At 40.6% G+C, this 14,888-nt stretch overlaps 1 protein-coding gene across 1 annotated transcript; it reads left to right on the top strand.

The window, feature by feature from the left end:
- The first annotated feature begins 7,178 nt into the window (after nt 1-7,178).
- SLC35D3 (solute carrier family 35 member D3) lies at nt 7,179-13,079 on the top strand. The gene is made up of 2 exons (XM_058163856.1): nt 7,179-8,242; nt 12,170-13,079. Exons 1-2 carry the CDS (start codon nt 7,807-7,809, stop codon nt 12,994-12,996), a joined length of 1,263 nt encoding a protein of 420 aa, XP_058019839.1. The 5' UTR covers nt 7,179-7,806; the 3' UTR covers nt 12,997-13,079.
- Nucleotides 13,080-14,888: the final 1,809 nt, after the last annotated feature.

The raw sequence follows: 14,888 nt of genomic DNA, 5'->3' as shown, positions 1-14,888 counted from the left end.
TGGAGATTCGTTTTTGAGAGAGAGAGAAAGAAGGAAGGGAGGGAGGGAAAGGAAAGGAAGGAAGGAAGGAAAGAAAAAAAAGGAGAGGAAGGAAGGACTGCAAACCTGGCATTAGACGCAGCTTCAGAGCATAATTCAGGGCTGGAAGGGACCTGGAGGTCATCTAGTCCAACCCTGCTCCAGCAGGATATTGTTAGTGAGTTTCTGCCCATCCAATCACATGAGGTCCCACCAAGCCACGCCCACAGAACCGGTAGGAAAGAAATTTAGATTTCACCACTGTTATAAACTTTTATTTTTTTTGCTCTCCACCAGTAGCGTCAATTTTGTATATAGTTTCATCTGCAATAACCTTTTATGCTGCTCATTAGCCATGTTGAATAAAGTTCACGGGAAATTGTCTGGATAGCCAGTTTGTCTGGAATAGAGATAAACAGAGTTGAGCAGACCTGAGAATCTATGTCTGTCGAGATAGTAGCATTGATCAGTGAGACTTGATTTTGGTGCTCTTAATGTTGAGACAAGATTTTTCACTATATGATGCAGTTTGTTGCTCAGTTTCTGCAAATCACATAGCTTGCTGTTTAAATACTTTAAATGTACATTTTAAAATTTGAATACTTATAATTGATAACCTTTCATTCCTAGGTACAAATTTCAACACATTTTAACTGCTGTTGAGACTTGTTCTTGCTTTGTTCAGCTTTTAGTTTTGATTGATTATATGCCATCAGTTGGTGTCAACTTTTAGCAACTATGTAGACTTTCAGATCTTAGGTGACCCCGATGAAATGATATATTTTTGGTATATACTTCTATATACTATTGTGGTGCAGTGGTTAGAATGCAGTATTGCAGGCTAATTTTGCAGAATGCCAACAGTTCGAGTCTCATCGGCTCAAGGTTGACTCGGTTTTCCATCTTTCTGAGGTCGGTAAAATGAGAACCCAGATTGTCGGGGGCAATATGCTGACACTGTAAACTGCTTAGGGCTGTAAAGCACTGTGAGGCAGTATATAAGTCTAAGTACTATTGCTATTACTATTTATCTTTGCTTGACCCTTTCAGGAATGCTCCTTTGCCCAATGGCACATCACATAGAGGGGTGGGGTTTAGTTTCTATATTAGTTTTCAAATAATAATTCATATTTTTGGAGTGAGAGAAAAAAGAATTATCAATTTCTTTGTAGATTTGGTTTAATTGCTGATTCTTTTTTGACCCACAAGCATCCAGCATACTTGTTTATAATTATCGTAAAGAATATATAAAATATAAGTATTTCTAGAAACAAAATTCTATAAATAGTTAATATGCATCTAAGGATTAAAAAGGCACAATTTTGTGAGAAAAGTTTCAGATCTTTAAAACCAAAATTTGATTACTGTGTTATCAATTTTATGTAAAAATAAAAATGCTTTTGTGTTTTTAGAAAGATTGCAGGAGACTGAAGCATCACAAACACTTGTAAATTTTTTCAGCCAAGAAATTGCATAGAAATATAGAACTATTGCCTGTAGCTATTATAATGCTCAAATATAACTACCTAGTTCCAGTATTAATACCACTTCCTTTTATCTCTTTCTCATGGAACATTGTATAAACAAGATGTTACAGAAAATAGATCTAATGAAATGTTCTCTAAATTGTTTGTAAGAAAAGTAAATTACTGGGAAAGAAAAATGGCAAGATTAAACCCTGTAGACTAAGTAACTTAATAACTTGGCAATATCTGTTCTTTACATTCTATAGCTAGAAGAAAGTGTTTAAATTTAATTAGCTCTCCACCCTGATTTTCAACTTTTTTGGTATAAACTGCTTTATGTTCTCTTTCAATGATGAATAAATCCGATAAGAAATTTGCTGGTACTAAATAAATGAAATGTGTCCTTTAACAAACAATTTTAAAAATTATACTACAAACATCTTGCAACATAATACAAATATTTCTTCAGCACCAGTTATAGAAAATCAACTCTTAATTCTTCAAGCATCATTCTTTTTTTCTTTTTTAATGCTGCAGCTTTTAAGGTTTTACTGCAGTATCTTCAGGTCTTTCAGCAGAATTCAAAAATAGTCTTTTAAGTCAACCCTGTAGGTCCATAATCCTATTTCATATTTTCCTCACTACATGCCATGAAAATGTGAGATTTATATGGAACTATTCAGAATGTTTATCACAGTATGCTTTTTTAATTATTGTGAACACAGACTGAAGTTACTGTTCTTAAAGGATTAATTCTTAAAATGAGATTTTACCATTATGAACACTCACTGAACAATCTATAAGATCAAAGGTATAGCATTTTGGTCTCCTAAATTAACAATCCATGATCCAGTTAATTCCATATTTCAAGCTCCCTGCAGGGGATGAACGTTGCTTAGTAGTGCACCAGAATATATTTGCTCAACAATTTGTTGGTAAGACTTAAGGCCCACGTTGGCTTGATTTCTTCCAGGATGTCACTGTCTACTGATCCTATCATTTCCCTAACCTGCTGCCATCCAGTTATTATAGGATTACCATTCATCGAAGGGAGGCAGGCAACCAAGCAAGTACATTTAGAATGTGTATTTCCTGACTTTTCTCCAGGGAGCTCAAGAGTTATATGAGTCTCTCCCCCACTCACCCCCCTTTCCAGTTTAAGCTTAATCATTAAGTGGGAATTTAAACTTATGCTTGTGTATTTAGTGGAATCTCAGCTGTGCTTACAAGTTAATATCAAGCTCTAAATTCCCTCTTAATTCTTTCTGTTAGCTAGTCACTTCTTCTTTGATTAATTTTCACAGAAAAAAAAAATCACCATCCACGGTTCTACTATTAAGTGCATTGAAATGATTTGGGTAGAGAAATCACAAAGTGCCTTGCTCTGGAAAAAATACAAAAATATTCCACCTATTTCACATACAACCCACATCTTTTATACCAAAGCAGCATTCACTAAAGGACTTCATTCAGTGAAGGGGTGAAATAGGGAAAAATTGATTTTATGTAGATAGCTTTATACGGTATGTGCTGAAAGATGTAGTGCCGACAAAACCTGACTGCATTTTCTTTATGCCTCTTTCTTTATTTGATTTGATTTTTTTGACCTATGCATATCTATTCAGTAGAGGACTGTTTTGAAGATGAAATGAGTCCAGCCTGGAAAGTGTTGCATCCATCTTCTGTTATCTGAAAGTAAAAAAAAAAAAACCCTCTTTAATGCAGATGCTATTTTCTCTACATTTGGTTTCCTCTTAGGAATCCAAATTATTTGCCCAGAAATTTTCCTATTTCTGATCTGTGGGTCACATACAGAATACAGATTGGAGAGATGATAAAATTGGACCTCCTGTAAAAGGGCACGGCTGGCAGGCTGATTGATTAGAATCACTAGACTGTAATAGGCTGTTGCAGGTCTAACTCTAAGATGTGAGGGGGGAGAATTACAAAGGAACAATGGTGGGAAATGACTGGCAATCTATAATGGTCTATGGCCATTATAAATGATTGACTGATTGACAATGGCAATCCTTGTCTCGCATTTTGTCAGTATTGCTTTAAAAGAATGATCATTTCTTATAGCTCCAATAAAGATCTTTAATGCCTATGACTTTTATTGAATCAATTCTAAAGTAGTGGAGGAATATACAGTAGGGTTTTTTGACCACCATGCCCTATATGTTTAATTTTCTTTCTTCAAAATCACCATAAAATTCAAGATTTCAGAATAAAAAAAGATTAGCAGACCTTTCAGTTGGTTTCTTAGTGCATTTTAATGGCAACGGTTTTGTTAACATCATAGAGTCCTGTTTCCATTCAAGATGTTATCTTCTTTCTGTTATATACGCCTCCAGTTCATAGTTTGCAACATTGCTATAAAATCTGACATAAATGATATCCAGAAAATGCTTTTGGTATTTCTCCCAGGCTAGCCAAGATAAATGGAAGCAAATACAAATGGCTGCCCCCATCCCCCCAAAAATGGTATAGCTAATAAGATTTTGAAAGTCATTTAAAATAAAACAATTAAAAACAATTTGAGTTTTAAATTCCAGTAAATACATCAGAAGCATGAAATGACCTGCAGCACAATAGGAGAAAAACGGGATTAAAAAAGAACTAGAGCAAATTGAGGCCATATAACTTTCTTTCTTTCTTTCTTTCTTTCATTCATTTAAAGGGGCAATTGAAGCAAACAGCAATGGCAAGAGATGAAGTTCTAGATCTTACGATAAATCGCCATTGTCAAATCCATATGGATTCTATCCAAGAGTTCTCAGCTTGAATATGTAATTGCTTATAGGCACACACTTAATTGCTTTGTTGTTTACAAGGAATGGTAATGGACCATGGTCCATGGTTTGGGAAATGCTAGTTTGTGACATTTACGCCTGGCTTTGGAGCCACCTTTTGCAGAACCTCTGCTGTACCTTCTAATTGAAATTAGGCCATTAGCCTGCTCTCCTGCTATGTATTTCCTGGCTGCTGAGACAGAACCTGTATCAATACAGAGAGTCAGCCAAACCATACCAAAGGCAAGAAATAGGGTTGGCAATGAGACAGTATCCTGGTACATCATCTGAGGGCAGCAGGAACAGAGCAGGCTAGAAACCAGGAGACTTCGGCATGAAAGCCAACTGGGTGAACTTGGGCCAGTCACTCACTCTTAGCCCAACCCACCTCACAGGATTGTTATGGAGAAAATAGGAGGAAGGAGGAGTATTATATATATTCACACCACCCAGAATTTTTTGTAAAAAATATTAAAGGCGGGATAAAAACAACATAAAAATAAAAAAGCAAACTATATAGAACCTAGGATGCTCTCTGTCACCAACCATCCTTGGTACACAAGTACCATGCAAAATAAACACTGAGATGTATTTATCTTACCATTTTTCTAAGAATCCCTCTAGGATGTAATAACCAAGCAGCATTATTAGACATCAGGTTTATATTTTATTTTTAAAAAGTCTTCAAAACTCATGTACAGCACAGGAACTTGTTGGTTGTACAAGTACATTGGCATCTATAGGAGCTATGTTCTTTTAGGGGTTCTTGTTTAGATTGCCACCTGTGTTAATTTAGATCAGAGTTTCTCAACCTTAGCAAGTTTTAAGATATGTGGACTTTAACTCCCAGAATTCCCCATCCAAGCATGCTAGCTGGAGAATTCTGGGACTTGAAGTCCACACATCCTAAGGCTATTGTGGTTGAGAAACACTGATTTAGATGAACATGAACATTTCCCCCTTCCTTTCACTGCCATTCTATTCTCCACAACTGCTTTTAAATTCTTGAATAGGCAAATAATGAAAAAAATGGACCAATCATGGGGGGGGGGGGAGGAATATGTAGCCTGCATAGTTTCACATCTTAGGTGTTAACTGTAACCTCTGGACCACCAGAACAAAGTGCACCTTGATTCTTCAACTGTTTCTAATTTTATTGTGGAAAAAGATAATATGTTTTATGTGTCTGTATATATAATCCTATCTAAGTCTGCCCTAAATGCTATCTCTGGGTCTTCCCACAGCCCTTAAACCTATCCATCTCTTGGGCAGGGATGTACAACCCAAGGCTCTCTGCAAGCAAGCCATTCAGAGCTTTACCAAGAGAGACCTACTCCTGCCTTCTGCCAAGGAGACTATTTTGTGTAGCACAAAATAGACCAGAGAGTGTCAGAAGGGGGTGGAAAAATGGGTCTCAGAATAGAACAACATTTTGGACTTTGCCCAGCACACTGCTGGTGTCCAAAAGTCGTTTCACCAATAAATCTGTACGGATTGGCCCTACAGTTTCTTCCCCAAAACTGCTGCTTTGATCAACTGTCTCCCTGATTTGAAAGTTTTCTGAGGGGTATGTACCCCTGCCTTGGCTGTCAAAGAAAATAGGACCATAAGGAGTTGAAAGAAAAGCTCCTCTATCGTGATGAAGTTCAGTCAGAGGCAGCCTCGGTAGCCCTTCCAAGACCAGTTGCTAGGGGACAGGCAAGACGAAGGGACTGTTGCCATTTGCCTTATTCAATTACAAGCTTCCCCCGAGGAAGCGCAAGTTGGGCTGCGGGAAGCCTTAAGGCTAGGCTGGCCAGACTAACCTTTGATCTCCCCATCTGCTTGTGCAGCGAACCCCTTCTGCGCAATACCAGTATTTCGCAATACTGGGCGAAAGATCAGGCTGCGCGTTGCCCACGAGAAAGGTCTTCCCGGATTCCAAATAGTTGGCGAGGAAATGCGCTTGCAACCGTTAGACGGGTGACAAAAGCGCAAGATTTTTCTTTTTTTTTAAGCCAGAGGAAGATTTTGACCGTCTAAAAGCCCTTAGCCACGCTTCTAGAACCATTCAGCGTCCACCCGCGAGCTCCTCGTTCCAGAAGAGTTGGCTTTGGCCCGGGCAGGGCCCCTTCGTCGAGGAAGCGGCTCCATTTCCAAAGCCATCTCTTAGGCGGCTGGTGGTGGAACCGTGTCTCCAGTTCAGTGGGTGTGGAGTCTGGGCTTGGAGTGCTGAGCTCCATGTGGCTTGGCCAACCTTTCCCCAACCTGGTACCTTCATCTAGAAGTAGCGGGCTACAATTCCCAGTATGGCTGCTGAAGGAGGCTATTCTAGTCGTGTAAATTATAAGTAAGTGACTCCGCAGCGTCGCCTGTCCGTGATTCGCTTCCTTTTACTTCTGAAATACGACCTCTTTCCATCACTTAAGGGCAACTAATCTTTGCTCATTCTCTTTGCAGCGGTGTTTTCTTTTTTTCCCCTTTCCCACTTTGAAGTGGGAAGTTATTTCGAAGAGTAATTTAGAGAGAGAGAGAGAGAGAGAGAGAGAGAGAGAATACCCTACATGCATAAAAGATTTGCGTAAAATTTGCTTCTCGCGCGCTTTGAGTACCTTCCTTAGTCTTGCCTGCCCCGCGCCTAATCCAGCCACTTCCCCTCAAAGGGTTAACTCTCGCCGCTACTTCCGAAGCACCTGTTTCTTTAGCTTGCAGAAAACCGGCCAGACTCGGCTGGATCGATATTTGCATTTCCGTTATAAGGACACTAACCCTAATTCATTTAATAAGGACGGATGGCTATTCCATTAGCAAATTGTGCGCGGAAAAGCATCCACGAGGATACCCGGGTCTCGCAGCTCGGTTTCCGCTTTTGTTTGCAACCGCGCTCCTGCGGCGGAGGGCGAACCCGGGTGAGTGGGTGGTTGTTCTGACGAGACAGGGCAAGGCAACCGTCGAGTTTGTGCATTTAAAAGCAAAATATTATTTAACACGTGGGGAAATTGGTGTGTATGTGGGGGGATCGCCCCACCCTCGGACCTTTTTTAATTCAAGCTCCACTCCTCCTCTCCTTCCTTTTTCTTCCAGGAACAAAGCAGGTCCATGATTCATAATAGCCAGAAGAATCTCAGCGGGTCAAGTGGGAAGCGTGGCCAATAACGCTCTTCCGATTGTTCCCATTTCATTAAGGTAATGGGAAGTGCCGGGGCACCCAGCCCCCCTCTGCGTCAGCAACAGCAGCTGGGGGATCTGGTAGGCTGCCGGTGGCCGAATCTGCGGAGACATTTCCCAGCGGATCCTGCCCCTCCTGCCGCCCACCGCGATTGATCACCGCCTGTTACCCCTCCGCCGTCAAGCGGCTGCGCTCGGGGCTTGCCGGCAAAGTTGTCTCTGCTTCTTTCCGGAGGCTGCTGAGGCGCGGAGGCACCCCTGGCAAACCCGGAGGCTCCCAGCCAGGAGAAGGACCGCGGCTCTTTCCTGTCCTTGGAAGAGGCGGGAGCAGAGCGCCGACGGCTTGGGCGGTTAGGAACCGGTGTGTGTGCCTGGTGGGCAGGATGCAGCTGTGCCGGGGCCGCGCGTTGGGCATCTCCGTGGCGGTGGCGCACGGGGTTTTCTCCGGCTCGCTCAACATCCTGCTGAAGTTTCTCCTCAACCGTTACCACTTCACCTTTCTGACGGTGCTGCAGTGCCTGACCAGCTCCACGGCGGCGCTCAGCCTGGAGGTGCTGCGGCGGCGGGGCACCCTCGAAATGCCGCCCTTCAGCTTCAGCCTGGGGCGCGCTTTCGCTGGGGCCACGCTCCTCTCCACGCTGCAGTCCAGCCTCACCCTCTGGTCCCTGCGCGGGCTCAGCTTGCCCATGTACGTGGTCTTCAAGCGCTGCCTGCCCCTCGTCACCCTCCTCATCGGCGTCCTGGTGCTCAAGAACGGCATCCCCTCCCTCGGGGTGTCGGTGGCCGTCCTTATCACCACCTGCGGGGCTGCTCTGGCAGGTGAGTGAGAGCCAGAAGAAGAGGCTCCACGCGGCTCCTCCGCAGCCCAGCTCCCCTTCCTTGCACCAGGAGCCTTGTCTTCCCTGCTCTGTCCCTTCTCCCCAGCCCTGCCCCCCCTCCCCTCACTATTGCCCCTCCATATAATCCCCCCTTCCTGTCATTCTTTTCACACTTGCTCCCACCCAAAACCTTGGCACACACACACTTCACCTTCCATCTCATCTCTCTCTCTGCTCAAACTATCGCCACCACCCCACCTGTGCTACAATTCCCTCTTGGGTTTTCATTTGCTTTCCCCTTCCCCTGCTCCCAACAGTTATGTCCTACCCCTTCCAGGTTTCCTCTGGTTTATTTTTACATTCCTATGGGACTCTAGACCAACCGTCTTACAGTTGTGCTCAAGAACAAGTATTGTTCTTTTCTCGTCCCATTAATTTTCCAATCTGTCTTCTTATAGTTCCAATCCTGATGTCCTTTTTGTGTGCTGTTTTAAATTCTTTTCCAGTCCTGCCAGGATAGGTGCTCTTCCCACTCCACATGCTTTGGCCCCTTTTTCCCCCTCACATAATTCCACCCCTCCCTACACACACCTTACAACCTCCATTCTACACATTCTAAAGCTTTGACCATTACTTTGGGATATGAAGCACAAACCATCAAAGTCCTAGCCTTTGCTTTTCCCCATCATGCCTTCTCCCAAAGCTACATACAATTAGCAGAATCTTGTTTTGGTCTCCCCCATATTCTGCTGGCAAGACTTCAGGTCTTCTGGTACCTGCTGCTTCCTAAGCGCTGCACTACACATTAGAAGGCATAAACCTACGTGAACCAAATGCATGGGATAGGTATGTAGGCAATTCAGTTACTGGCTCCTGGCAAATATAGATGCTTAATATAAACAGCTGTGTGCACAAACCTAAAGGTAAAGTAGTCTGCCTTTCCTCCTTCTATGGCCTTAGATGTACCCTGGCTAAGAATGCAATAAGGCACTGTGTGAAGCTGTCCATCTCTAACCTAACACTTCCTCTCTCTTCCAATAATTAAAGTTTATGGGGTTCTCAAGTGCTTTTTCTCCTATGATAAATGCTCATTTACACTTCAGCTTATGAAGGCTGAAGCAGTCACATGTTGGTTTATCCCCCCACCCCCACCCCCACCCCCCCACCATGCACTGACAGGTATCTTTATCAACAAACAAAAATATATACTGGTGGGTACAACAACTTTTAACTCATAACAAAATATACTTTCCCATATTTCCCACCATATAACAGTAACAGTTATGGATTCTTATGGTGATTCTTATCCTTCATGGATGTTAGTTTTGTACAGAAGAGTTGATACTTGTGGTGGCCCAGCTGGTTTCCCCCCAATTCTGCTTTTTCCCTTCTTCAGCCTCCTGTTACTTACAGCTGCCTAACTTCCTCTGTCACATACAAGATCTTGCCAAAGATGAGAAGAAACTCTTGTGAAAAGCTGCATCATGGATCTCCTGAGCAGTGTCATTACTTCTATAATCTATAATTAAAGTCTTATTATCATCACCTTAATAGAAGGGGGCAGGGAGGGAGGAAGGAAGCAATAATTGAGTTACCAGAGTTTCTGGAGCGTATACTATAGCAAGTGGGGTGAGGGATTGAAATATACAGTAATGTTAAAATCTTGGGTTGATTGCCCTTTGCTTTCAGGTTGACATAAAAAACGTCTGAGCTGAGTATAAATGAATAAAATGTTCAAGCATTCTAAGTGACATCCACTTGTTATTGTTATCATTATTAAAAGAGGGTTCGTATTTATTCTCTACTGGGGACACAAGGTTTTTGTTTTGCCTGGAAATTTGTGAAAATTTGATCATTAATAGCCAACTACTGTAAACATGCACCCTCTAAACAGATCTGACTATGTTTTGAAGTAACAATAGTAGACAACTACATTTTCACATACGTTTCTGTGATATAAGGTCTTTGTAAATATTAATATTGAGTCTACATGGTCCCAGTGGCATGGTTTTCACAACTGTTCTAAAAGAACATCATTAGATGTTTTAATTTATTTGTATTTAAAAAAAATAATAAGAAAAGGAAAGATCCAAAACACATTTTCATTTTTGAAGCTCTTTTTTATGCTTAGGGATTATTATTTTTTGGGTATGTGTTATCTACAGATATACTGCTATAGTCATGCTATGCTTCCTTAGAAATATCCAGCAATAAGAACTATTTGAAATAGATCTCCGGATACAATTGCGAACATCTCTTTGTATTACGGAGATTATCCGTGCTGTCTTTTTGTAATTTTTTTTTCCTATACAGCAATAGCAAAAAATGTCCTGATTTTGCCTCTAACTTTGATTCTGTATCTCTAGTTTGATAATCCGACCGAATGAAGAGTGGGAAACCTTGCCACTTGAAGAAAATTCTGCTCACTCCTATGCTTTAATTCTTAATTACAGTCATAAGAACATAATAGCCATGCTGGATCAGATCAAAGAGCCAATCTGGTCCACAATTCTGTTTCCATAGTAGCCAACCAGCTGCTTCTGGGGCCATCACAAATAGGACATGTGGCCAATAGTCCTCTCTTGTTATTTCTTAGCAGCTGGTGTTCAGAAATGCTGCCTCAGATACGAAAAGCATTTTATAGCCATTATGACTACAGCTATCTTAGGTATTTTATAGTTAGTTTTGATTGATTTTAAACAGCTTTTTAAAAATATCACTCCCTCTTATTAAATTGTTCTATTGTATTTAATGTTTAATATTAAAGCAATGATGTTTGATTATGATTGGATTTGAATTATTATTATTGACTGAGAGCAACAGTGAAAATTGTATGTCTTAAATTTGACTTAATTCCTTAAAAAAAGAGAGAATAGTCTTTACATCTTATTTCAGTAAATTTTGTAGTTTAGTTTTGGAAAGTTGATGAAATTCTCCTCTTTATCTAACCTGGATACTGAACAGTATTCTGTTCCATTGGATAACACCACGTCCATTAAATGAGAGAGAAAAAGTAATCCTCATTATGCAAACATTCCTACGTTGAATTTTCCTGCAAATCATTGCAGCAGTAAAATTAAAGATGATCCTAAGCAATACTTGTGAAATTTGTACAGATTAGCTTTGCCTGATTCAGGGCTTCCAACAATGCATTAAGAATATTATCCCCAAAAGTTGAATTGAGGTAAAATACAAAAAATTAATATCCACAATAATAACCCCAATCCAGGCAGTCACTGCTATGCCTCAATCTAACATTGTTAAACCATACATAGTTGATCACTCAGAAATAAATCCTAATTGGTATTAGCTCTGCAGGGTTAAGTTATCTGTCTAAGAATGAACTCAGCTTCAAAATCTGGTTTCTATCATTGATGGTTCATTTTTGAGTTTGAACCAGTCTAATTCTGACAGGTTGTTCATTTTAGATTCTCTTTACTCATGCTGTACCTTATTTCAGGTTATCGGTAGATAAATTTGATGAATGGTTGTCAGTAAGTAGAATTAGAGTAGATGGTTTTGTTATCCTATAGGTCTTTTCAACAAACATTTCCATTATCACTGGTCTTTGCATTGGCTCTGTTGACTAAGGATGTTTGGAACTTAATCACTGAAAGAAAAAGTTTTACGTTGCCTGAAAGTAGAACATTCATAAATTAATACAGGAATATAAGGTTATCTGATTGATTCAAAACTTTTCTAGTTCAACTTTTTCCCAACATTGGCCAGATATGTTTATTCCCAAACAGTTCCCCAGTACGGTAAATTGATGATAGCTCTTCTTAGCAGTTTATTCCATGTATCCTAAAATGCTTGTAACTAATATCTCATCAAAACTAATCTTCTATTGATGTAGTTCATATGATGATGACGAAATATATTTCAAGTGCATGTAATTTTTCTCTCTCTTTCTTTTCAAAATTGGCAGGTGCGGGTGACCTGACTGGTGATCCCATTGGGTATGTCACCGGAGTTCTGGCTGTGTTGGTACATGCAGGATACTTGGTTGTGATTCAAAAGATGAGTTCAGATAGTGACTACGGGCCTCTGACAGCCCAATATGCCATTGCCGTTTCAGCCACACCTTTCCTCATCCTATTCGCCTTTGTCAGCATGGAAGCCATCAATATCTGGTCGTTCCCAGGATGGAAAGATCCCCTCATGACATTCATCTTTTTTGCCTGTGTCTTATTGGGCTGTGCCATGAATTTTACAACCCTTCATTGCACTTACATCAACTCAGCTGTAACCACTAGTTTTGTTGGTGTTGTGAAGAGCATTGCAACCATCACCGTTGGGATGGTAGCGTTCAATGATGTGGCACCCACAAAGCTGTTCATAGCAGGCGTGGTAGTAAACACTGTAGGATCCATCACCTATTGTGTGGTCAAGTTTATTGAAACAAGGAAACAGAGTAATTATGAAGATCTGGAAGAGGAACTTAGAGAAGAAGAGAAGAAAGACTATGAGGGAGGTCAACCACCCTTTTCAATGGAGGAGCTGCCTAAGGAGGCAGAATCTGGAGATCCAATAATGGAGGAGTCAGCAGATGAAAACAAACAGCACAGCACAGAAGAGATGGGCAGCACTGGAGAAGAAAGAAAAGCTGCTGTTCTTCCAGTAGATGGTAGTACCGAAGAACTTAACAGAAACTCACTAAAGAATGCCTATCTTGGAATATGGAGGTTAATTAGGGGGGCCAATTATGCAAAGAAAGATTATCTAGTAGAAAACGAAGAGTTACCAAGTCCTTGAAGAGTAATTCTGTAACAAATTCCAAACAAGAATCTACAGTATGTCTTTTATTCCTTGTGGTGGGAATATGGACCAACAAATGCTTTCATACATTCATTTAAAAAAAAAGCTTAATGGGGAAATGTTATCTCATTCTAATGGAACAAAAGCACCAGGTTCATGCTTAGATTCAGTGAATTTTCATTTTTCAGGGTACATAATTTCAGATCAGGACCAATAAAGCAGACATCTCATACTGGAAATCCTAGGTTTATATCCATAGAAGTCAGCTAGATAAGATTTACAGATTCCTCCACAAATGCTTCTGAAGCCTTAATATAATTATTCCAAGATGTTCAATGCCATAAACAAAATCTAAAGTTTTTTTCCCCCCTAAGATAGTGCAAAAGAAGAAAATACTGGATTTCATGTGAGCTGAATTAAATGAGGAGGAGATGGGAGGCGGGGGATAACTGCCAGAATGTATGTATGTATGTATTATTAAGGATTTTTGGGCTATCCTTACCATAAATGAATGAAAGCCAAATCATAAGATTCTGCTGAAAATTCTATACCATCCATTTTAAATTCTACCTCTCTAAAATTGATTGAATATTTGTGAATATAAACATGCATAAAGAAGTATATTTATTACCGCAGAGTGTATAGACTATTCTGAGGTGCAATGCTTCTAAATTTGAAGATTGCATCTAGAGCTGTCCTACTAAATGTAGCTAATGTCTTTTAGATCACGGATCTAGAAATCATAATCAGGTCTTGTATCAATGAATTATTCATGTAGAAGGAATTCATATTGTTTTACATGAGATACATTTATCCTTTTGGACCCCATGGACCAACCCCTTTTTCTGCTGCCAAATCAACTGGTGTCTCCACACTCCTGAAATAAGAAGGGAAGCCCTGATTACAAGAAAGAAAAGTATCTACTGTGGTTCAAAATACTAAGCTCACAGAATTCTTGATCTTACCAAGATATAGTCAGAACCAGCCTTCCCATCAGGGGACCATATAGAGAGGGAAGAGGTGAGGGACTTTAGCAGGCTTCTCTATTGCCACTGTCTGCCTCTCGTTAACAAACTAATGACCTGATCTCGTTCAGCCAAACTGCAAATTTAGGAAAAATCAATCTATCCGTATACTGAAGGGTTTCCAGAACCGAAAGCTGAAGAGTAATCCTGGGTTGCAATTGACTCAAGGCAGTAATGGGTTTCAATTTTGGCCACTACCAATTTGCTCGATCCAGGGTGAACCAGAAGCAACCCACCACTGACTCAAGGGCTGTGTCTTGAACTGTCAGCTCTACCAGCAACAGTCAGCTGCTAGTAGTTCTAGTGTAGGGTAGGCATTGGAGGGAGAAAATTCACTGCCCGAATTGGCAGAGTTGGTAAAAATAGCCCTAATCGTTCCTGTAACATTTCGTACATCAGAAGGATCATTTGCTTGCCTCTGTAGCACAAAGACCTTTCCGCAGACAAGCATGGGCAAGCTGGACAGTCAAACACATGCATCTTCCCTGCGGGCATAAATAGATTTCACAAGTGACTGATCTCAGTTTCATAGTCAACACATTCATCCAAAGAGCCCCAATCCAACAAAGCACATTCAGCATGTCTGAATAAGCCTAAATTGTATTCTCGCACTGGTATAGATGATCATGAAAAAATGATGTGAATTTTCAAACTTTCATTTATCGATTGAATGCATTTCTACACAGCCCATCTTACCTAAGTGACTCTGGGTGGTTTAATTTTTTTAAAAAAAAGTACGTTACAAGATCAGAACACCTTTCATGTCCCAGTGTCTTACTTCAATCATGGTTTTCATTTTAGGTTTTGCTTCTCCTTTTAGCTTTTGCTTTCCCTCTTTAAGGTGCCCATACATTCAGGTGCTGT

This window comes from Ahaetulla prasina, chromosome 1 (genome assembly GCF_028640845.1).
Source record: "Ahaetulla prasina isolate Xishuangbanna chromosome 1, ASM2864084v1, whole genome shotgun sequence".
NCBI classification, from domain to species: domain Eukaryota; kingdom Metazoa; phylum Chordata; class Lepidosauria; order Squamata; family Colubridae; genus Ahaetulla; species Ahaetulla prasina.
The sequence above is the reverse complement of the archived record's forward strand: the minus strand, read 5'-3'. Positions and strand labels throughout refer to the sequence as shown.

Coding starts and splice junctions, on each gene's coding strand:
- SLC35D3 (XM_058163856.1), top strand. CDS start 7,807: ATGCAGCTGTGCCGGGGCCGCGCGTTGGGCATCTCCGTGGCGGTGGCG. Junction 8,243..12,169: donor CTGCGGGGCTGCTCTGGCAG/GTGAGTGAGAGC, acceptor CAAAATTGGCAG/GTGCGGGTGACCTGACTGGT.